This window comes from Podarcis vaucheri (assembly GCF_965113315.1).
Source record: "Podarcis vaucheri genome assembly, chromosome: 11".
Taxonomy (NCBI): domain Eukaryota; kingdom Metazoa; phylum Chordata; class Lepidosauria; order Squamata; family Lacertidae; genus Podarcis; species Podarcis vaucheri.
Genome location: NC_138749.1, coordinates 64,474,015 through 64,498,700, shown reverse-complemented (window position 1 = coordinate 64,498,700; position 24,686 = coordinate 64,474,015). Strand labels below are relative to the sequence as shown.

At 44.2% G+C, this 24,686-nt stretch overlaps 1 protein-coding gene across 2 annotated transcripts in view; it reads right to left on the bottom strand.

The window, feature by feature from the left end:
* CEMIP2 (cell migration inducing hyaluronidase 2) overlaps window positions 1-23,944 on the bottom strand; it is a 60,235-nt gene extending 36,291 nt beyond the window's left edge. Inside the window, exons 1-5 of one of the 2 annotated variants that reach the window (XM_082241499.1) lie at window positions 23,821-23,944; window positions 23,264-23,379; window positions 9,844-10,186; window positions 5,835-5,975; window positions 3,149-3,710 (exon numbers count right to left, since the gene is read on the bottom strand). In XM_082241499.1, the coding sequence (XP_082097625.1) occupies window positions 3,149-3,710; window positions 5,835-5,975; window positions 9,844-10,174 (1,034 nt within the window). In that variant the 5' untranslated portion in view covers window positions 10,175-10,186; window positions 23,264-23,379; window positions 23,821-23,944. The remainder of the gene's footprint in view (window positions 1-3,148; window positions 3,711-5,834; window positions 5,976-9,843; window positions 10,187-23,263; window positions 23,380-23,820) is intronic. The other variant, XM_082241500.1, reaches the window with a different exon arrangement.
* Between the last annotated feature and the right edge of the window lie 742 nt (window positions 23,945-24,686).

Sequence of the window (24,686 nt, the reverse complement as noted above, 5' to 3'; positions counted from 1 at the left end):
AAAATGAAAAAGGATTTTATCTGTCTTCTAAAACAATTGGACAGTCAGAGGAATCTTGCACAGAGGTTAGCTAGAGAAATGAAATAAACTTTCCACATTTTTCTTTTAAACAATTTCAGGACTACAAGAGCTGAAGGTAAACCAATCACAACATGTTTCATCATTATACTTGGAATCCCTTCCCTTCCTCCCTTCCTCCTCATGACTTTTAGATGCCATTTCAGGGCAGAGTAAAAGCACACCAGGGAATTTTACAGGATGGGCCTGCTTTCAAGATCTTTCACAAAAGGGACATAATTCAAAGTGAGTCTTATGGCTGCTTCTTAGAAGATGATTTTCCTGCACATATAGTATTTGTATGTGGGAAAACTGTAGGTACGTTACATGTACCATGTAATAAATGCATGTGTCATGTTTGCAGTGCATGTAGGCAGGGGTGGATTAACCACTAATTACAACACAACCAGCTGACTCATGTGCGAAGGAAAGACTTTGTTTTCATACTATCAGTTGTTAAATATACAAATCAAAGAACTGAATAAAAGAATTTACTTTTAGACTTCCGGGGTTGACGCGATCTGGGAATGGCGGATTCCCTCCGAGCTCCGGAGGGAATCGGCTCAGCAGGGGACGAGTCTTGCCGTGCCGGCGACACGGGGACCCTTAAAACCGCAGGCGCGGTGCCTGCGGACTGAAGACTCGGCGGGTGCCTTAAGCGCCCCCCCTGATTCGCGAAGAGCCTTTTTAAAGGCTGCGGAGGGGATACGGGGGGTGGCGCGGCACTGAGAGTCCATCGCTACCTCTGCTGAGCGAAGCCGCGAGCCATGACCGGAGAGCGCTGACTTCCTTCCTTGAAATTCGGCTGAAAAAACAACCCGTGAGTAATTTGGACTTGGCTTTTAAGAAATTTATCCACTGAATTTGAGACGATCGGGGGATGTGCTAAAAGGAAGTCCGCACCCCCTACCTTGCAGACGATCTAGAGCAACGAAAAAAGAACTAAGCTGGAGTGCCTACCCTGTAAAGGGTGAGTTTTAAAAAAGACAGTGACTTCCAAGATTTGGAAATTTTGAGCAGGAGAGAGGAGTGTTGGATGTTTTATGCTCTGTTGTAAACAACCCCCCCTCCCGGGCCCGGGAGCGTCCTGCTTTGGAGCTGGTTTAAGAAGTGCAGAGTTTGACAGCTGTCAAAGCTGTCAAACGGACTGTTAATAGTGGAAAATTGCTACCTAAGTTACCTCTGGATTAAAAAGAGTTACAATTGATCTAAAATTGTTGGAAATAAAGAAACAATAACAAGACAGAGGACTGTTGGGGAAAAGAATACTAAGTAACCAGATTCCCTCTAGAGGGAATTCTGTGGAACTACAATGGCTGTGGATGGAAAGATACTGGGAGAAATCGAAAGGATGTTTTATTTGGTTGGAATCTTACAAGAGCAGACTACGGCTATGAGTGAACAATTGATGACCTTGACTTCTGAAACAAGTAGTCCTGCTGAATGTAACGAGGACCTCAATGAGAAAGAATCCACAGCTGAACCAGAAATGATAATAAAAGAAGAGGAGAAGACAAAACAAGAAAGAGAAGAAGTGATGTGGGAAAATACTGAGCAGAAGCTGACGCCTGTGGAATACAAACAAGGAGATTATTGGAGTAAATCTACTATAAATCCACGAAAGATGCAGAAGACGAAAGTGGAGGCCCTGGGAGTCTATGAAATTAAGGAATTTAAAATAAAGAAATATAATCGGGGCCTCCACATAGACTCTGACTTTGATTACCTTCAAGATTCATGCCTTGTGGAAACTCTTCAGCAGCTGTTTGCAAATATGGGAAGAGACTTTGGATTGATGGTGAAAGAACTCTTTCGAGATGTGACGACTGGCATAAAGGATTACCAACAAGACCGGCGGAGAGGGACTAAAGAGACTGGAGGGCCTCGGACGTGAGGAACCCGGGCTAATAACTGTTATTTTGGACATGCTTTGGGAAGGGACGCAAACCGGGGATGGGAGGGAGGGAAAAATTAAGTTCTAACAACACTCATGATTATGGGATTTGGTTAAAAAGATCATTATTCAAGACAAAATGGGAAATCGATGGAAGGGAATTGAGGTCCAACTTAGAAAAAATTAATTTTGTTTGCTTTTATAAAAGGACTAATATTAAGACAGGGAAATGCCAATTTGCTGACATAAATTTGGAAATGGGGATGCAAGAGAGGGGGTAGGGGGAAGTCAATGACCAGGGTTAGGAAATAACATTTTCGGGAAAGTATATATGTTTGTTGTTGTTTTCTTTTTTTTTTCTTTGTTTATGTGTTTACTTGTTTTTTGTGTTTTTGTTTTTGTCTATATAAAATGTGAAAACCCAATAAAAATTTAAAAAAAAAAAAAAGAATTTACTTTTATTATACCAAACGATCAACAATAAATATGTATATGGTTTCAACTAGCAACTTCTGGCTCTCCCCCAGCCCCAAACCTCCAATATTCCTAGAGCGTGTCCTGAAGGCTAGGTAGGTGTGGTCAATGCCTGGATGGTCAATGCCCAGGGACCATGGGCTTTGGTGTCCATGATAGAAGAAATGTAAGAAAATAAATATTTAAGCTCAATTTTAAAATCAAAATTTGTAAAAATTTGTGTACCAAGTTTACAGTTTCAAATACTGGCACACAGACATTCAAAAACAACGAAGAGAAGCAGTGTTGTGGTACTTGTCTGTATAGCTAGTATTAATTCTTGCAATGAAAACCAAAATAACAGAGGGGGAAGGCTCTGGTGCAATGTAAATTTGAATATAGGGGTGCAGCATGATGAATACCCAAAGGAAAATATATGCATGAAATTTTGGAGTGTTGCATGGCCATATTACTGAAATACCCTAATTCGAGGGAGGAAGGGTATACAGTTACAACTCCAAGCTGAGTTGTTATAATTCACAAGGGTTTATAACTTTAAAATATTACACTAACCATCTTCCTTGTGCTGCCTCCAAAGATATATTCTGAAGCACAACCTATCATATTCATACATTTGCAGAAGTCAAAACATGAGCTAGAACATACAGGTTGAACTCCAAAGGAAATTTAAATTAGTTTCTTTTCCCCCACAAGAGCACAGAATACATTTTTTTTATTTTTTACCTGTAACTCAATCCTTTGACAAGCTTACTTCCCAGAAGATTCTGTATTGTTGTTCTGGTTTCATCTAGTAGGTTTTTAGCAGCTGAATCTCCCACAGCAATAGCAACAATGCGACCAAAATCTTGGCCTTTTAGGAAATCCTGAAGTCTCCTGCTATCGTTCTGAGATTCATAAGTATCAAATCTGTCCATTGCCAAAACTTGTGCAGTGTCTTGATCAATAACTCTCACATTGAGGCCTCGGGAAAAATCCTTTTCAAAAGTATATGAGCCAGAGGCCAATCCTGAAGAATACAGAGTCTTTGACAGAGAAGTCCATGATAACTTCTGAGTTCCATGCAATTCCAGTGTTCCACCAGGGCCGACACCCACAAACTTTTTGCCAAATGTTGGCACATAATCACCTTCATCCATTTTGCCATATAAGGTGATAGTTGCTTTGGATTTATAACGACATTTCTCTGCTCCAATATGAAGCGCTCCACCATCCTTTATCAGGATAAACCGTGTTCGTAGTGTTATATTTCTGGATCCTTTTTCATCATCTCCAAAGACAAGCAATCCTATAGGGAACAATGTTTTTGGTAAGCAACCAATAAAGTAAGTATTAACCAACTATTTTTTGATGAATACAAATTTGCTGTGGTATAGAAAAAACCACTAATCACTGCATTAATAACAAAGCTTTAAAAAATTAGTGAGCATTATATTTCAATACACAAAGCAGTTTTCAAAAGGAAAACTGCATCACTCAGTTTGTCAAGGAGTTATCAGAGGAAGGAAAAGTACAAAGAACCAAAAGCAGCTGAACAAAACATTCTGCACTGCATCCTACGAGCCGGATCTTGCCCTTGCAAAGTTACCAAACAAATCTTGCTGCGTAAGGCTCTTAAACACTGATGACCAAGCAGTATGTTTAATCTGCAGGTATTAGATATGCCTGGCACAGCTGCAAAAAATGTACCAAAGGAAGTCAGGAGTAATAAATGTTGAAAACAGACTAGAACAACAACATAATAACAAAGAAGTAGCTAGATGGGGAAGATATGCAGGTGTATAAACTTGGAAAGGATATTAAAAGGAAGAAGCAAATTAAGTGAAAACAGTTGTAAAAGTAACATGGCCGTGCCTACTTTCCTCTGAGGATTTAGCAGGATAAGGATGGCTAGAACAGAAACCACCAACCAGGTGTCCAGATATTTTGGACTACACCATGAGGCTGATGGAAGTTGTAGGCCAAAACATCTGAAGTCAGAGGCGGTCCACCCATGGCATGGGGTGAGGCAGCTGCCTCAGGCAGCGGAAACCAAAGAGGCCCCAATGAGCGCCCCACTTGCCCCACAGGAGCAACCCAGGTAAGGGAGGGAGAGGTAGCAGAGCTCAGTGTAAACTTCTCCCATTGCTTTTTCCGACAAATGCTCTAAGTTAACTGCTATGAAGAGAAGGTTTCTTTCTCCACTGCACAGGAAGTAAACTGGGAGGAAACTTCCTTTTGGATGGATTGGGTTCAAATGCCTGTTCTGAAGCTGCTCTGTTATTCAGCTCTGCCTGCTCCCTGTTCCAATATAACTTGTACTGAATGTAAACAGTAAAAATTTATGTCATTTGCAGTATGATAGTCATTTCTTGGAGATCTGTTAATCTCCACAAATATAACAATACAAGTTACGTTTTAGGGACATATGTTTTTCCCCTCACGCCAAATAGCATTTTCAGTAAAAGAAATGACTGAAACAATTACCGAGTAATTACCTTAGCAACGAGCTAATTCACGACACCACTTTATGAACTTTGCCCCTGCCCTTTTCATAATGTAATCTTGCGAGATTTGGAAATACTGCATGATTCCAATCTTAATTGTTCCCTATCTTTTCAAATGCTATATTCTAAAAAACAATTTCAAAAATGGACCAATTATGTGCAACATTATTTTATATAGTGCTGCGACAGAAAATGCCTTAGATAGGAAGAAATATTGAGAAAAATAAAGTGTTAGTTTTTCCTCACACTGTTTACCCAGGATATCCTTTCAATGTGTTAGTACACCTCCCCAAAACTATCAGAACAAAAGATGAGGGGAAGTAGGGATGGAGATCTTTCTTTACAACAGAAAGTTTGTGCCTACGAGGGGAGCAGAATCCCGTCCATCTCCTCCTGAAGGCCCAGATCTGATACCAGAAGAGAACTGGGCTGAGGAGGAAAATGTCTTGGTGACCAAGCACAACCAAGAGGAGTGAGGACATCAAGACCCCACCTTTCCCCCCAAAGGAGCACAGTGTAAAGCCTATGGGTCTCTCTCTCCTTCACTGAAATCCCACAGCCGCCCTGTCAGGCAGGTTAGGCCAAGAGGCAGTGACTAGCACCCAGGGCCCCCCAGCGAGCTTCATCCCTGAGCCCCCCAGGTCCTAGTCCAACACTTTACACCTTTTTATATTCACACACAAAACTGTGTGTGTGTGATCGTAACTTTATAATAAATAAAATATAAAACATTGTAATTATAAAAGTATTTTATTAAAATTACGTATTCTAGACTTATATTATTATACCATTCTAAAATTTAGGCTATACACACACACTCCTTTTTCCTTGTAAATGGAAAAAACATAGGAATAAGTAAACACAGCTCCTTCATCTTGTCAGTTTGGCCCTAAGCTATGTTGAAGCTGGGATGTCACTTTACATACCTCCATCCTGTATCACTATAGAGTGCACTGTAGCATCCACACTGAGGCGAAACAAATCTCCCTGTTTGAGTACAACTCTGTTTTCTCGATCATGTCCAGGATTCCAGTTCTTAAGGCGAGGATTTTGATCTGGACAATTTTCTGCAACAGAAGCAAGAAACACTTATAACTGAAGTATCAAGGCAGCCAACTCATGCTTCAAGCATTTTTATCCAACTCTGTTGGTATCAGATTTGAATAAAGACACAGTAAAAAGCTCCCCATTCTACCCATGAGAATTAGAAAAATCCTCTGAATCTGAATGAAGTTCAAGTAAAGTGATCTGCACTTTCACATTAGCCAATCAATACTCAGCAGTCTTTCTTACCTTTTCATTTTATAGCCCCTGAAAAGGAGCATGCCCTCTTTGAGTTTCAGAGGGCAATGCAAAATGCCTGGGGTTTTTGTTCAGTTCTTCTCTCTGTTCAGCTGTTCCCATAATTCATTTGGGTATACATTTCACATTAGGAAATACCATTGCTCTTCAGCTTATGAGTTTTGGCCCACCTTAAGACCATTTTTATATGTGTCCCAGTGTTTACAGGGCATCTTCATCCAATTGCCATTTTTTACTGTTTAAGATACCCATTTTCTGTTTTGTTTTAATCACAGCCTGCAATGGCCTCCTTTTCAGCCCTTCTGTGAAAAAAGGGAGCCATTAGCTCCATTCTGCCCCCATGTACTGCAATGAGTCATGTACAATATCAACAAGTTACTGACTCATTCAGCCAAACTACTCATTTCCCTTCTCTCTATTCTTCCTTACCAGTGATTCAACATTTCCTGATACAATACTTTACTTGGATGCAATAAAATTGTGAAAATTACACTCATGTTGCTCCTGTTTCCTTTTAGAGAAAGCTTTACAGTAAGTTTCACTTGAGTATTAGGAGTTGCTTCCTGCTATTAAACTTATTTGGCTCATGCTGATGAAACATAATTACTTTGGATTCCCTCTCTTGCTTAGCGCTTTCCCCCTTAATTACAATAGATTTCTTATTATTCTTTAGCTTCTTGTTACTTTGGCCATGTTATGCTCACTTGCATGTCCATGTGGAGTTCCCCTGCCAAAAAACCCAAACCCTTCCGAATGCAGTTTGAAATGAAAAAAAATGACTGTGCTTTTTATTTAAAATATGCAACACCCCCCTTTTCACTATAGAGATTCCCAGGAGCAGCTTAAATTGCAAAATAAATGTTTTAACAAAGCAACCACACAATTTTAGACATGAGGATGAGTCATTTGTGACAAACCAATTGCTGTAAACTTAATACAATCTTAGGTGGACGTCTGGTCCAGTTCTGGAAGGCCCGTCTTTTTTTCAATCCTCTCATCTTCAACCTTTTCAGACCAAGGACTCACTTTTAACCAAACATGCTTTGGGAACTTCATTCCTCAATCTTTCACCCTATACTTGCATGGCGGTCGTATTCTGTTACGACTAACCTCTGATAGGACCATGACCCGCCAGTCAAAGACCATGGATAAATCAACCTGTAGTGCTACTGGTTCTCAGCAATATTGCAGTGTGATCTTGCATTTGTGATCCCTCCCCTTTTGCCCTTTCCCGGTTATCTGAGATTCGGAATTTCTCCCCATCACTCATCTTAAGCAAACTTCTTCAAACCATCTGTGCCAATTATCAATGCAAATGCTAACGATGGTTAAAACTATATTAATGAATTTTAGTAATTAGACAATTCTTGTTGACTATTTCAGTTATCAGAAACACTTGATAAATGTTATTTGACACTGTAGTAATTTTTATGAGAGACTTAGTTTTAAATGCACTGTCTAAACTCCATCTCTTCGCTCAAGGTTTTTGCAGGAGTTTGATTTAATATGGCCCCCTACTGAGTGCAGGTTATTTTTTGTATTTTTATGTGGTTGGGATCTCTGATTGGATCTGTTTTATTTATACATTGTAACCCACTGTGGGATCATTAAATGACCAAGGGAAGGCTAAAAGAAGAAGAAATAATTGGATGTGTTTGAAGAGGAGGGGAGATGCATTTTTTAAACAATTCTAATCCAGTCTCTCCTCTGGAGTCAACTCTATCACGTTAACATAAGAGATACAGCCCAATAACAGTGTAGAAATAAACATGGGATTCAAATGGGTTAGAAGCTCTTTCTCCCTTCATTGTAATTGATTTACATTCTAGGAGTGAATCTCAGAACTAATAAGGAGAGGAGTTACTTTAATTACCACCAAGCAAGAACTGCAGGGTTAGTCAAATAAGCAGCATGGTTAGAGTGTAGGAGCAGGACCAGGGTTCAAATTCCCACCCAGCCATGAAATTCACTGCATGACTTGGGCCAGTCACTCACTCTGAGCCTCACTACCTCACAGGGTTCTTGTGAGGATAAAATGGGCAAGAGAACTATGTACACCACCTTGGGCTCCTGGGAGGCTGGGCTATAAATGCAATAAATACATAAATAATTGGTTTACGTGAGGAATTTTATGTTCAGATGGAATGATTTCTCCCCCCAACCTCAGGAAGTGTGGGTGGGGCACAGAGGGGGAAGAGGTGGGGCAGGAAGTCTCGCTGTGCAAGCAAAAGTCCTTGTGCAGGGCTTCCGCTGAAGGGGCTCATTATGGGAATCCAACCCTAAATGCATGATGACATCTAGCTGTTGGGCACGTGGGGTGAAGGAATATCAGCTGTGATGACGCTGCACAAGAATCCTTGTCACCTGGAGAAACTCTGCTCTGGTTCTTTGCTGTTCCTGCCAGTGTTCTTGACAGACATGCTGCTACTGCAGTGTGTACAATGCAGTCCTGTATTTTGTTCAGAAAACACTGTCCATGTAATGAGACTAGGAGACATTTACCGTATTTTTCGCTTTATAGGACGCACCCAACCATAGGACGCACCTTGTTTTAGACGGGGAGAACAAGAAAAAAATAATCTCCCCCTCTGCCCAGCGCCCCTTCAGCAAAGCGGCAGGAGGCGCTGCGCAGAGGGGGGAGAATTTTCCCCCTCTTGTTCTCCCCCTCTAAAACAATGTGCCGTTCAAGGTGCGTTCAGTCGCCTTCAGGCGGCTACCTTGGAAGCCTGGAGAGCGAGAGGGGTTGGTGCGCACCGACCCCTCTCGCTCTCTAGGCTTCAGTGAAGGCAACCCGAAGCCTCCAGAGTGCGGCGAGAGTTCATTTCGACCTGCTCTTTGGGGCTGGCGGGGGGAAGCCCACCGACAGCCCCAAAGAGCAGGTTGGGTAGTACCGGAAAGGCGCGTGGCCTTCCCGCTGCTCCACGAGCTTCTTGGGGCTGCCGGGGAAGCCCGGGCCCCCCCCCCAGCCCCAAAGAGCAAAGAGCCATAGCTGTGTGCGGCTATGGCAATACCCCCACCTCCCGCAAAAGCCCACAAGAGCCGCGCACCCTTTAAGGAGCGTGCAGCTCCTGCGGGCTTTTCTACGGGGAGGGAGAAGGGACTGACTGGCTGCGTCAGTCCCTTCTCCCTCCTGAGGAAAAGCCCGCAAGAGCCGCACGGAGTTTGTGTGCGGCTTTGGGGGGGCTTTTCCTGCCTGCCTCCCCCCTGCATTCGCTCCATAAGACACACACACATTTCCCCTTACTTTCTAGGAGGGAAAAAGTGTGTCTTATGGAGCAAAAAATACGGTGCACACTTTTCTGGAAAATGCCACCTTGAGCGGGACTATATGGATGCTGACAAATAGTTCTCTACTGCTACGTTATGTAACTTTGATGTGGAAGCACAGAACGTGAGAACAGATAAAGCCAATGGGCCTTTATCACAGTCACTAGTGTCAACAATAGAGAAAGGTCCCTTTCTTTTGCTTTTTCAACAGAGGAATAATTATGTGTGTTTTAAATTATACAATTATAAATTATACAAAAACTAGTTTTAAAAACTATCAATCTTCTTCCAAAACAGCAGTACAAATATTTGGATTTTTCTATTGGCACTTAGTAGTGGTACTAAGTAGTGGAAATGGAAACTCACCATCAGGAGCATATTTTGATGCTATCCCCAAAATAATGCCAAGTGCAATAAAAAATGAAAAGCTAGACATAGCAAAGCAGATGAGTGTGTTTTTGTGTCTTTTCTTTCTGCTCGCTTCCGCTTGACTGCGCTGCCCATCTGCTGAGGAGGCTACTGTTGCACGAGCTTCCTGTCTTCCAGAGGTAAATTTGGCTGAAGCTTGGTTCTTTGGAGGAGGAGGAGGACGAAATGGGACAATTCTTCCAGGGAAATAGCCAGAAGATTTATGGCTGCTTCCATTCTGAGGCTGAAGGAAGGCAGGAGTCCTCCCTCTGGGATCAGCGGCTTGCATGTTATGCAATCACTAGATTAAAAACAAAAGGTGGGGAAAAGATTAATGTTGAAGTGTGAGAGGAGTCGTTTTAGTTATGCCCTGAAATTATTTATGTGGGAGTATGTATTCCACCAGGGACGCGGGTGGAGCTATGGTCTAAATCACTGAGCCTCTTGGGCTTGCCAATCAGAAGGTCAGCGGTTTGAATCCCCGCGACGGGGTGAGCTCCCATTGCTCGGTTCCAGCTCCTGCCAACCTAGCAGTTCGAAAGCACACCCAAAAGTGCAAGTAGATTCATAGGTACCACTCCAGCGGGAAGGTAAACGGTGTTTCTTTGCACTGCTCTGGTTTTGGTGTTCCGTTGAGCCGGAAGCGGCTTAATCATGCTGGCCACGTTACCTGGAAAAACTGCAGACAAACGCCGGCTCCCTCAGCCTGTGAAGCGAAATGAGCGCCGCAACCCCAAAGTCGCCTGCAACTGGACTTAATTGTCAGGGGTCCTTTACCTTTTTATGTATTCCACCAGGTTACTCCAAAGCTAATGTAGTGCCAATGGTGCTTCCTAGCCAAGGACACAGCAGAAAGTTAACTTTTTATTATCCAAGATAACAGCTCTGGAAACCTGTGCGCATCACTGTATTGGCTAGCCAGCTATTCCTAGGTCTGAACTCTATGGCGCTGTTGCAGCAACTGGGGACCAGCCCCCTTCCACCAGTTGATGCACCTTCCCTAACGGGCTGCGCTCACTCTGCTCTCTCCTGGTTCTTGGAGACAGTGGCTCAGGGGAGGGTGGAGAGGCTCCCTCTCCTTCACTTGCCTGCTCTGCCTCTTCCTCCAGCTCTGAAGCTTCCTCTGATTCTGACTCTTGCCTCTTGGCTAGTACAGGTCCCTACAGACCAGTGCTGCCCCGCCCCCCCAGTCTGCAGCACCCCTTCACCCTGCCCTGGGTTGTCAGCATCTGGCCAGTCCCAAATATTTAGAGGAATTTTTCTGCAAAAAACAGAGCTCAAAAGCATATGCCAGTTTTCATCCAGGTTCTGCCACATTTGCACAAGATCACACACAAAAGATTTGTCTTTATAGCCATTAGAATAACCTTTGAAGAAGTTTGCTTCAAAATCTATAGCACTGTTAAAAACCATTACTCCATTTCATGCCATGCTAACAGGACTATCATAAACTGCAATCACAAGTAAACTATTAGGATAATAAAACTGAATTAGTTTTAGCAACTGACCTCCTTCCTCCTGCCGAAAAAAATTATACAATTTTCTGTTTTTCAGGATATCTCGAATATTCAATGAATAGATTCAAGGAAAGTAAACACACTGTCCGCAACATCTCAGCGGTGAAGAATTCTACACTTTACCTTTGAAGAATTCCACTTTAAGCTAACTCTGGCTGAGCTACCAGCATTAAATAAGAAACAATTGGTGGACTGGTGATGGTATCATCCCCAGGGCATTAAAATACAGCAAGATATAGGCTGGAGCTTCTGATGTGTCAATCAAGTCCAATATATATTAAGAAAACATCTTTATTAGGCTAACCAAGATGCCAGAAAATAGTGTGCAAGCTTTCAAGGTCCCCAGAACTCTTCAGCAGGCTAGATGGTTAAAAGAAAAAGACAAGTGACGGGGAGCAGAGAAATTGGCTGCTGTTCAAACCAAAAGTCCTATACAAATTTCAGATCCCCACCTGTTGGACTAATTTGCCCCAGGAATCTTCCCTAAAGGGAGTCAATTGCTCTGTGAGAAGAAGGAGTCAGACACTGAGATCAGGCAAAACCAAAGGTTGCTTATTCCTGAGACAGCGCTGCGCGAGCAACTCCCCAGCCTCATGCTGCAAAGAGGGCACATCAAAGGTACTTTATACGCTAAAGCCCGTCCAAATTTCCCTCCTACAATCTCCTATTGTTTAGGAAATTGCAGTTTACCAACTTCCTGGTCCACCTATTTCATGTTTTCCCCTCGATATGTACCCCCACCGTTACATACCCCCCTTCTTCATGCTGATTAGCGTTAGCTCCACCAGGGGCGGCTTGACTAATATTCACAGCCCTTTTAAGCAAGTGCAATAGCTTTCTAACTGTTTTCCTCCTTTTTCCCTTGTGGTTTTGAATCACCCACAAACCGTCCTAATACCTTATAAGGCATTACCTTTTGGCTACTCTCAGTGATTTCTTAATGTTTTATCACAAGTTTCCTCTTTCTTTGCCATGCAAGCAGTTACAGCAAGGCATGGTCATTCCTGCTAAGCTTTTCTGACCTGTTTATCCCACACCACCACATGTTGAAAATCTGCTATTTGAAATACCTCCTCCCAAGCACTGACCTGCCCCAACAGTGGTTTAAAAATGAGCTAGAGAGAGATCATGAGCCACCTACCATCTGGATTTTTAAGACAGCTATTTAAAACTGTCACATAATAAAAGATGAACAGCTCTCTCAAATGTTATGCCAGTCTTCCACTTTCAGTTCCACTTGCAGATCAGTTTCCCAATTGTACACACAGGCTAATGTGATAATTTATTTCCTCTATTACCAGGATATGATCCATATAAAAACGTGGAGAGCCCTGCTGGATCAGATCCAAAGTCCACCTAGTGCAGCATCTCCTGTTTCAGAGAAAACCAGCACCTGCCCCCCACTCAACTATGGGTTGAGGCCCCTGGAAGCTTGCAAATAAGAGAACATGGCCTTGTTTCCTGCTCCCTCCAACCAGGGGTAAACCACCCTCCTAAGTATTAGCAGGTTTTAAATATTCCCTGTAACTGCGGATAATCACTGTGGGTCTCTCATTTCCTTAGATGGAATCTTGATGCCTTTAACTTGAATAAGCAAGATTAACCCTAAACCCATATACCTTTCTATGAAGCTCTAATTCCTGTAAAAAAAGAAAGTACAGCGTATGCCAACTGACGCCTGGTGTGCTCAACTATACATGGCATGCTAAGAAGGACTGAAACGGGCCAACAATAAAAACAAATGAAATATAGCAGCTAATCTCAAATCTTATGCAGAAACATAGCAAGAACTCTTTCTTTGTAATGTCAAAGCTGCAGAGTCCAATTCATCACTGCGATAAGATCATTGTGCCCAATGCTTTCAGTGGAGACAATGCCCTGCCAGACAGGATCAAAACATTAAAAGGAGTACAGGGTACAGAAGTCCTTCATGTTTCTTGCACCTGTTCCCTGTGTCACCAAGGCTTCAGTCAAAATGGTCAGCCCAGTATAAAAACCAAGGAGTTGGACATGGTGTGTTTAACCCATTTCCTTTGTTCTAAACAAGAAACAAAGCAGACACAAATCACAGGACAGTCAAGTAAATTCTCTGAACAGCCCAGGCCTCAGCATGCACATTTCCAAGTGTGGCAAATGCTCATAACAGTAAGAACCTATAATACAAATTATGTTCTGGGGCCATTTTCTGAGAGTCCTCTTTCAGCACAAGTGTTGGTGCTGTTCTGGAGCCTGACAAAAAACAGTATAAATTTCAGCCAAATCCCCACCCATACCCCCTAATTTGAAGCAGTAACAAAAGAATTTTTATGCCAGATTACTTATTTGTAGAGTACGTATTCTCTCTTCCTTCAGCTATTCTAATTTTGAAACTTCAGAATATAAAGTATTCAGTATTTCCTTCCTCTTTCAAATGAATGCAGAATCAGAAACATTTATAAAACTGTAAAGTCACAGGGAGGTGATCACTGAGCAGGAGATTAAAATATCTGCAGGACTCCATTGCTTTCAAAACTTTGCTGACACCTGAATACATTAATGCCTCTTAATAACTTGTGCAGTGCAAATGAGCAGCAGTTACTAAAATGATAGTTTGATTAAAACAAACAAGATGACAAATGTATCCAGTAGGAAGTAAATGACAGTATAACATACCAATAGGATCCCCACCAAAACTTCCAACTTTTTGCTATTTGTCCAGATAACGGCAGAATCAGGCCAAAGATCTATGGGCTAAAGTCTAAAATAAGACTCAGCCACTAAAATTCACTGGAATTATATCCAAAGGCTGAGGGACCATATTATCTGCTTGATTTTTGACCCAGAGATTATTATCTTAGTCTCCAAATCCACTGAGAGAATGTGCCTTTTCAATGAATGAATTTATCAGGTTTTTCAGGTCCTATTACAGGTTCAAGTTTGATTTGGCAAGAGAAAGGTGACTAGAGGAAGGAAGGCAATGACCTATTAGAAACAGACAGGAAGGCCCAGAAAAAAGCCAGAAAATTTCAGAGAAATGTCTTTCTCCTTTTAATCTTTTATTTTGGGCGGCGGGGTGTGTGTGTGTGTTAGTTTCTGATCATTGTCCCCTGCAAATAAATAAATAAATCCTGGTGTCTCTTTTCCAGGCCTGTGGCTCCTAGAAGCTGTCAGCATGAGACAGCAGTCACATCCCAGCTAAACCAGGTGAAGGTAGCCAATGGGTCTCATGCCCTTGGTGAGTTAGGGACTTTCCATGCATGCAAAGACAGACACCAGCAGACTGAGCAGAATAGCCCAAAAGAGGGTTTAACCGTCAATAAGAGTTTGTGCACGTGCCGTAGAGAAAAGTGAGGGGCAGATCGGGCTCATCAACCTGGGAAAACAGCCCATCATTGAGAAGGACAACTCTGATCCTAAACCTCTGCTGCCTTGTGGGGTATGTTTGGGGGAAGAAAAGTCTAAGGAGTAAACCCTACACAAATCAGGAGTGGAATCCCTAAGATGGTCAGATGGCGCCTGGTACACCTCCTTCCGGCAACTCCTGCAGCCCAGCTGGTGCCAAACGTCTTGCTCTGCTTTCCTTTGGACCACATCATTGAGTCCAAGAGGAGAGTTTTGTCATCCAAGCGGCCCAGGACCTCCAGATACAGTGCTACCTCTAGTTGCGGACACGATCCGTTCCAAGGTGCTGTTCGCACCCCAAAAAGTCCACAACTAGAGCGGGGCTTCTGCGCAAGCACAGAGCACAAAGTGCGCCGAACGCTTCTGTGCACGCGGCGAAACCTGGAAGTATACACTTCCAGGTTTGCCGCATTCACAAGTCGAAAAGATGCAACATGAACCTAACGCAACACAAGGTATGACTGTACACTGCCCAGGCTTGTGCCCCATGAAGGTCAACATCTATCTAGCTAGAAAGGATCTGGGATTACTCGTTTGGAAGAATTGCCTAGGAGTTTGTAGGAATGTCATACCACAAAGTTCACATTTATGCTATGTACTATAGGTGTATTCAATAGCAGCTGGAAAGGATCTAAGCCAGGCATTAGCAAACTCAGCCCTCCAGATGTTTTGGGACTACAACTCCCATCATCCCTAGCTAACAGGACCAGTGGTCAGGGATGATGGGAGTTGTTATCCCAAAACATCTGGAGCGCCGAGTTTGCCTATGCCTGATCTAAGGGGTCATCATCGGGTCCAGTGTTAGACCATTTCGATCGGATACTCCCTGCTGATGTGGACAGACTCCTCCAAGCTGGTAGGCCCACCACCTGCCTCCTCGATCCATGCCCGTCTTGGCTGATTAGGGCGTGCCCAGATATCACGCGGACCCCCCTGGTTGAAATTATCAACTTGTCCCTTGGCACGGGGATATTCCCAGGGGAGCTGAAGGAAGCAGTGGTGTGTCCGCTCTTAAAGAAAACTTCACTAGATCCTTTAGATCTATCCAATTACCGCCCAGTTTCAAATCTCCCATATCTGGGTAAGGTAATTGAGAGAGCAGTTGCTGAACAGCTTGGTAGGTTTCTGGAGGAAACATCAGCTTTAGATCCATTTCAGTCTGGATTCCGTCCTGGTTTTGGGACCGGGACGGCTCTGGTCGCCCTAAAAGAAGATCTCCGCAGACAACTGGATCGAGGCGAGTCAGGACTGCTGATCCTTTTAGATTTGTCAGCAGCCATGACATGGTCATGGTCGATCACGATCTTTTGGACCACCGCCTCGTCGATGTGGGGATACAGGGCATAGCCCATAAATGGCTGTGCTCTTTTATTTCTGGTCGAGGACAGAGGGTGGCACTAGGGAGGGAGATGTCGTATCGCCACCCCTTGGTGTGTGGAGTGCCGCAGGGCACAATCCTCTCCCCAATGCTTTTTGACATCTTTATGTGCCCCCTTGCCCAGATTATCTGGGCTGTCACCAATATGCTGATGACACTCAGCTCTATCTGCTGATGGATGGCCATACCGACTTGATCCCGGACACACTGACCAGATGTTTGGAAGCTGTGGCTGGATGATTTTGTGGGAGCCGATTGAAACTAAATCCTTCAAAGACAGAGGTCCTCTGGCCAGGTCAGGATGGCATAGGGATGAGGGACCAACTCCCTTCTCTTGCGGGGGTCCAATTAGTGCCATTGCCTTCCATTAAGAGTTTGGGTATAATCCTTGACGCCTCCCTTTCCATGGAGGCACAGGTTACAACAACAGCCAAGGCGACATTTTTGCACCTTCACCGTATCAAGCAGTTGGACCTTTCCCGCCCCGACCTGGCCACAGTCACCTCCAGGCTACTGTAATTCGCTCTACGCGGGGCTGCCCTTGAAGCTGTCCCAGAAACTCCAGAGGGTGCAGAATGCTGCAGCGAGGCTCCTCACAGGGTCTCTGCCATGGGGGCATATTCACCCAGTGCTTTTCCAGCTGCACTGGCTCCCGGTGGAGTACAGGGTCAGATTTAAGGTGCTGCTTTTGACCTTTAAAGCCCTTCACGGCCTAGGACCCTCGTACCTACGGGACCGCCTCTCCCGGTATGCCCCACAGAGGACGTTACGGTCCATATATAGCAACACCCTAGAGGTCCCGGGCCCTAAGGAAGTTAGATTAGCCTCAATCAGAGCCAGAGCCTATTCAACACTGGCTCCAGCCTGGTGGAACACTCTGTCTCATGAGACCAGGGCCCTGCGGGATCTGATTTCTTTCTGCAGGGCCTGTAAGACAGAGTTGTTCCACCTGGCCTTTGGCTTAGAATCAGTTTGATTCCTTCCCCCTCTTTCTTTTTCTTTTCTCCTCCTGTGAAGAGGCTGCATCCTAATGTTTTAATGTTGTGTCTTAATCTTTTAAATTTTCTTTTAATCAACTTGTTTTTATTATTGGTTGTTAGCCGTCCTGAGCCCGGTCTTGGCTGGGGAAGGCGGGATATAAATAAAATTATTATTAATTATTATCATCATCATCATCATCATCATCTAGTTCAAGCCTCTGTAATGCAGGAATCACAACTAAAGCATCCCTGAAAGATGGCCATCCAGCCTTTGTTCTCCAATGAAGAAGAGTCTACCACCTTCTGAGCTCATGCATAGATTTGCTCTGTGACTTTGTTTTAAGTGGTCCTCTGGTGCAGGTCAGCTTGAAATGAAGGCCCTCAGAAATTAAAGGCCATTGCTATAGACTTTTTCTGCCAAGCACCTTTGTTGGCCTTTAAGTTACCCACTCCCCAAGGGGAAGCAAAGTACAGACACCTGCACTCCTTAAGTACAGTATGTGACATTTGTATCACTGTAGATAAAGTACCCTATTTTAAGTACCCTAAAATAGGGCTGGGGAACAGACTACTTGGCTGCAATCCTACATTTACCTGGGAGTAAACAGAGGTGCATACGGTTGGGTTTTTAGAATAGATGTCTTTATCTATCTGCCATCTAGCTGTACTTACAATTACGTTTTCATGTCAATCAATACACTGTGATATTTATATACCAGTATAAGTTCTAAGTCAGCAGCCAGGCACAGACCTCAGTGTCCTTGTGCAGCTGCTTTGACAGCTGATTCATTTCTGGCCAAGAAGTTACTACATCCTTGTCACCTCAAAACAACTTCCAATGAGACTTTAGAATATAAAAACCACAATTAAAAAAGAAAGTAATGCCGTAAACATACGAATCAGTAGCAAGAAAACAGCAACAGCTGAATTAAGAGGCCTGGGCAAATAATATTTTTTAAGCTGGCACCGAACACTCAAAAACAACATGAACTAGACATATAGAGAAGGGCATTCCCAGAGACTGGGAGCCAACAGTACATATTTTCCTGCCAATTAACATTAACCTCAATTAAGAGAGTAGGTTTTTTAAAAAAACATTTTTCATTCAAAGTGGTACAGTTAGTCTCATTTCCCCATCCTTTCGCAGGCAGTGGGGGACGGGGAGGGAATAAGTACATGGCAATATTTTTCTTCTGCTATTATACTGTTGTTTTGTTTAAATCTTAAATATTAATTGTGATATTTTTAATTCTTTCCTGGGACCTTTGGATGAATGGCAGACTTAAAATACCCCAGATAAATAAATGACATTTCACTTGTAACAAAGAACATCAGAGATGGAGAAGTGGGGGGGGGGGTGTTAGGGTAGCATCAAGAGGGAGAGAGAGAGTTGGGGGAGTGATGCTACTCTGTGGGCACAAAGATGCAACCTAATGGAATATTTTGATTTTCCATATCAAGTTCTTTTCAAAACAAGGAATCTCATACTACAAGGTCCATGGCACATTTGATGGGTTATTTGATGTACCACTGGACACAACTTCAGTATTAAGAAAAACATTCTTTTAAACCTTGAAATGGCTTGAATGCAATGCTAAGCCAAACCAAACCAAACCATGGCTAAGTAGGAATTAACCCGTGTGCTGGTGCAGTTAGATCTTCACGGCTGCTCCTCTCCTCCCCTCCTTCGGCTGCACTACTGGGAGCAGGGGTGGAGGGAAGTGGCCAAGATTTTCTAACTGTGCACCAGCACACTGGTTAATTCCTACTTAGCCATAATTGTTGTAGCTCTTCTCTATTGTTTTGAAAAAGCTATACAGGAGGAAAGCTTGCTGTGGTCCAACCATCCCTAGAAACAACAATCTATTTCAGCCCTGCCACAATTATTTACATTGAGAGCTAATGGAGACCAATAAATTTAACAAGTGTCCAAACCATTTCATATGAGGTCTGTTAGATGCCAAGTTGCACTTTCTAGATTTACTAGCATGTACACAACTCTGGACACAACTACACCAGAACAAATGGCACAGTAAAGAAGCAGTTTTATCATACCTACAGTGTAGTTTCAACGTGAGGTTCTACTACATCAGCAACTGCTGCATAGCATGAACTTCATTAAAATATTAAATTTCATGTGGTCTATGACTACTAACCAAACTAGCCAAACTGTTATGTGCACTTGCACATACTTTGCCTGTAAGTGGTTGCATCGGTTACCTGGCATTCATCTTTTACTTTTTCCTGAGAAAAAGCACTACGTTTAGAGATATCAGAGATATCCACTGCCCCAACTGGCACATACCATAAAGGTTATCTACAAGGTGATAGGAAATGCCTTTTGCATTGCATGCTTTCATATGGCTTCACGAAAGTATAAATGCATGCGATGTGGCTCAAATAACGTGAACCATACAACACCAACTAAGTTTTATTCTGTACTGTTAGCAGAAGAGGACATCATCAACATACTTGCTGACAATGTAATTCTTCATACTTGATCAAACAGTATGATCAAAACAAGATGAAAGCTAGTAACTTACATCTGATGAAGGGAATGCAGATTAAGTGCAAGCAAGTTACTTTTGTCTGGGGGTACCAGAGAACGTGGGGTGAAGAATGGGCTTCAGCAACAAAATCAGTACTTTTGGCAGCATCTCAGACAATTCATGAAATGAGCAGCAAGCAATGGCAATAGGGACACTGCCAAACATGCAAGAATTTTCATATATGTATGAGAAGCCAAGAATCCTTGCACACTTGCGTTCAAGTGTAAGTGACTGCTGGCTTATTCCATCCAGCTCTCACCTTTGGAGGGAGTTTTCAGTTTGACTGCCAAGTCTCAAGCAAACGTAGGAGTGTGCATAGGTAGGATAACTGGAGAGATGGGAGAAGTCTCTTCCTTACTGTAGTGACTGGTTTTTGTTTTTGCATCACCACTTCCAACAAAGGAAGAACTGTAGCTGAGCAGCAGCAGATCCCAGATTCAAACTCCAGCATCTCTGGGTAAAGGCTGGGAAACCATGGATAGTTGCTGCCAGTCAGAGAAGACAATACTGAACTAGGCTGATCCATGTAGCTGTGATTCCTGCACTGTTGGAGCTGGACTAGCTGCCCCTTCCCACTCAGTGCAAGTCAACTTCCTGTGGGCTTCCTATGGGCAACATAGTATAGGATGCCAGGTTCCTTCCCTCTCAGTTTAACAAGGCAACTTGTAAATTACTTCCTTCTTGCAGTGCCAAGAGGGCTGGGAAAGGTCAGGAACCTAGGAACCCGTCTTGTACAGATATGGACAGAAAGTCTAACTGGCCCAGTATTTTCTACACTAACTGGCAGCAGATATCAGACCAGTGATTGGTACAGGCATTAAACCTTGGATCTTTTACATACAACACATATGCTCTACTACCAAACTTCTACAGTCCCTCCCCCAAGAGAGCAGATCAGATTCAGAGTGAAGTGTGGAAGATTTTTTTTTGGGGGGGGGGGGAGTGTCCCTACTGTTTGAGATGAGAAACTGCTGAGGAATGTGGGAACTGTTGATACAGGGAATTTGCAGGAGGGGGGTTGCATTCTGGGTCATTGTGCATGATGGCAGAGCACGTATAAAAATAAATGCACATTAGCGTGCCCTGCCCCCTTTTCCTGCCACTTCTGGGTTTGTGGCACTGTGCATGTGCATGGTCGCAAGTGCTTTAAACACACAGAAAATGATCATTGCCTGTACTTTCAGGTGGGATTCAACCTCATTAAAAGTCATGCTGTGCCATTACAGTTGATTAGGACGTGTTGCTCAATAATCCAATTCCACTCTTTTTGTTAGCAATGAGGAAAGTGACGAGGGAGATGACAGAAAAGGGTGGGATGCAATGTCACCTAACCCCTCTGCACAGGAATCAAATGCTCACCCAATGGCTCACACCCTCCGACCTCCAGGAAGAAGATGCTCCTTCCGCGGGCGGGGGGCGGGCGGGGGGGGGCTTAGAGAACCAGGCCGCCCCCTTTGCCTTCCCTCCTCCTTTCCATATGGATTACTGGGAGATGAATGCCCGGCTCTTGCCCAACTGATCTGAAGGAGTTCTGAGCAGGAGAAAAGGCAGGAAGCAGCAGCCAAGCAGAGGGAGAAGTCCCGGCCAAGTCTGGCTGCCGCCGAGCGGGGAGGCCGGGGCGGGCGAGGGGCGCGAGCAGCCCGGGAGGGAGCTGCGGGAGGAGGCGGCCAAGGGGGCGGGGAGCGCGGAGGCCGGGCCAGGAAGGGGGCCTGGAGCCCGGCGGCGGCGGCGGGGGGCACTCACCGAGGCCTCGAGCGCGGAAGAGGCGGCGACGGAGGCGCGCTCAGGGCGGCGGGGGCTGAGGCATGGCGGGCTCCCTCCTCACGCTCCCCCGCCGCAGCCGCCTCGCCTCGCCTCGCCGCCCGGCCCCGCTCCGCCCCGCCCTCCGGGAGGAGGAGCCTCCTCGCTTGGCGTCCTCCCAGGGCCGCCCGGGGAACAGAGCAGGCCGGCGCGCTTGGCGCCTTGCTCTCCCCGAGGCGGCGCTGCCCTCCAGGATCCCCCGCGCGGCTCCGGAAGGCGAAGAGCGCAGCGCCAGGCCAGAAGGAGCGCGCGGGGCGGGGCGGGGCCTGTTCGGAGCGCGGGCGGGGCGGGGCTGCTCCTTCGGCCCGAGGGCCAGAGAGGAAAGCGGCCTCCAGGCCACGCGAGCCAGCCAGGCCGGGCTTCCCTTGGGACTTGGCCCCGCCCCAAACACCCTTCAGAACAGCGCCCAGCACATGCAAGGACTCGCGTTAGGGAAAAGGCTGCGACCACAAGAGCAGAAACCGCCACAGAAAGGTGACAGGGATCAGCTGCAGCATTGCAGTGGGAAAGCAGGAGCAGCCCGGCTCGGTTGGGAAAAGGGCCCTCTGGCCCAGCCAGATGTGGGGCTGAGTCCCCCCACGCTGCAAAGCTTACCTGTTGGATGGTCTGCCGGCAAGAATGGCTTGGGCTTCCAAAGGTGCAGGGAAGACATCAGGCTGGAACCCAAACAGAGCGACTCCCGAGGCACACAGCCAAGCAAGGGATTCCTCGTGAAAAACGCCTCAGCACTATTTCCCCCCCCCCTTTCACCACTGGCCAAGGTACCTTGCTTCTGGTGCAAGAGTAGCATTACCCCAGTGGACATTGCCATGCTGTGCTATTTCAGGGCCACATCTTGCTCAGCATGGATAAAGTAGAGAACAGGATCATTGTGTGCAAGTTTTCCTAAAACACTCACCCCAGTAAAAGCAAATAATTGTTTCATTGTTTTCACATGCCAGCTTGTACAGCTCTGTGGCTGAAAATGTAGAAGTTAAAACTGCCACCAGGTGCTCAGAAAAGCAGGTGTTGGGATTACCATCTGAGAAGCCGTCCCTGTTTCTGTTTTCTTCTATTTCCATGTATATTTGTTTGACATTTTTCTGCTGCTGTGCCATTATCAAAGTATTCACTACATACTATTTATTTATCCAAAGCAAATAAAGAAGGATTTGCACAGATATGCATTCTGCTTAAATAAGCAGCATGGAATTCAACTTTTTCTTCCTGAAGGTTATATGACCTTATGGCAAAATGCCATTTTGTATGCAATTGGTATTTACAGTTTGAACTGATGCCATGTCAGAAAATTATCTTCTGGATCCAAGAAAAACAAAAAAGTAGAGTTCTTTCTGAAAATTAGAACATAAGAAGTTACAGTAATTGCACCACAATTATAATGTAGTGGATTAAACACTATTTTAAAAAGAGCTTCACTACAAAGTTGGAGAAAGCTATTGTTTAATATGTTTACATGTTTTCAGTGGAATCCTGTGTGTATTCAGAAGTAAACCCATTTAAAAGTTACTACCAGGCAACTGGTAAAAGGGACGCAGGTGGCGCTGTGGGTTAAACCACAGAGCCTAGGGTTTGCCAATCAGAAGGTTGGCGGTTTGACTCCCTGCAACGGGGTGAGCTCCCGTTGCTCGGTCCCAGCTCCTGCCAACCTAGCAGTTCAAAAACACGTCAAAGTGCAAGTAGATAAATAGGTACCACTCCGGCGGGAAGGTAAATGGTGTTTCCGTGCGCTGCTCTGGTTCGCCAGAAGCGGCTTAGTCATGCTGGCCACATGACCTGGAAGCTGTACGCCGGCTCCCTCGGCCAATAAAGCGAGATGAGCACCGCAACCCCAGAGTCGGTCAGGGGTCCCTTTACCTGAGCACAGGTTTGCAGCATCAATTCAATGGAAACTGTTATACAAAAAGGTGTAATTTCTCTTTTTAATTATTGACAACTAGTAGCTATTGGGTCAGTGGAAATCTGGATTTTGCAGTCAGTTAACTTCCTGTGAGAGGATGCATATATCCTTAAACAGCATTGTTTGTTTCACTGAAAACATAGTAAGGTTCAGTAACCATGACAAATATGGGCACTTCAGGTAGGGAGTAAAGTGTTGGCGAAATAGGCAAAATTGGAAACAGAATGCAACAAAAATAAAACATAAGCGAGAATTAGAGGTCCTGAGACACAAATATTTATTGAAAAGTAAAGTGCAGCTCACTTGAGCTTTCAGTTGTCACAATCCTGCACATTCTGATACAACAGTGGTGGAAATATTTTAATAGAATATCTGAGTACCTCATTATAACTTTCAAAATAACATTGCAGAATAAAATACTTTTTACACTTACCTGGTTAGGAGTATACAAAACACTTAATGATCTGCAAAGAACTAGAAATCCTTTTCTCTCACACAATAGTTGCAGTTTTCTGTCTATATGGACAGTCAACAAATGAGCAAACAATCTAAGCTTTCAGGGAATGAATATAAAGGCTTGACGCTGCTAACAGGAAAAGCATTATCTATCATCCCCTCTGTTCAGGATGTCACGGCAGATTCTTATTTTTCTGACTTACAAAAACAGGAATTGTCTCATGTGACACATCCATGCAAGCCAAATATTGTTGGTCAAGGGATTGTGCAACCATTTCAAATCCAATGGTTTATTACTACCGGTGATACTTTTCAGTGTAAAATGAATTGAATCACGGTCCTAGGCAGAAGTAGCCCCGATAAAGTGGGGCTTGCTCCTAGGGCAATTGCTGCCTTAAATGCAAAGACTTTATCCCTTACTTGAGCTAATATATTTGGTATTGCTGATTATGAATAGATCCCTCTTTGTCTAGAGAGATGCAATTGCTCAGCATCAGAACAATGGATGCAGAACCATTGGGCAGAAGGTTGTACATGGACTAAGGCTCAAATCCAAGCTAGGTCACGGATTCACAGGATAATCACTATCTCACTTTCCCATGTGTAAAACTGAAATAATGAAATCACTGGGTTGGCATGGAGATACTGATGGTAACATTTCTTTTAGGGAACAACCGTTTTAAGTACATTAGTTTAAGTTTTATCTTCACTGTAATTTTATTTTATTTTATTGAAAACTGGTTTATGAAAATTCAAACCAAACAAAATACCGATTCTTGATATATTTTAAATGTTGCAATCTGCAGACTCTAACTCAGGGTTTGATGCATGCCTACTTCACAA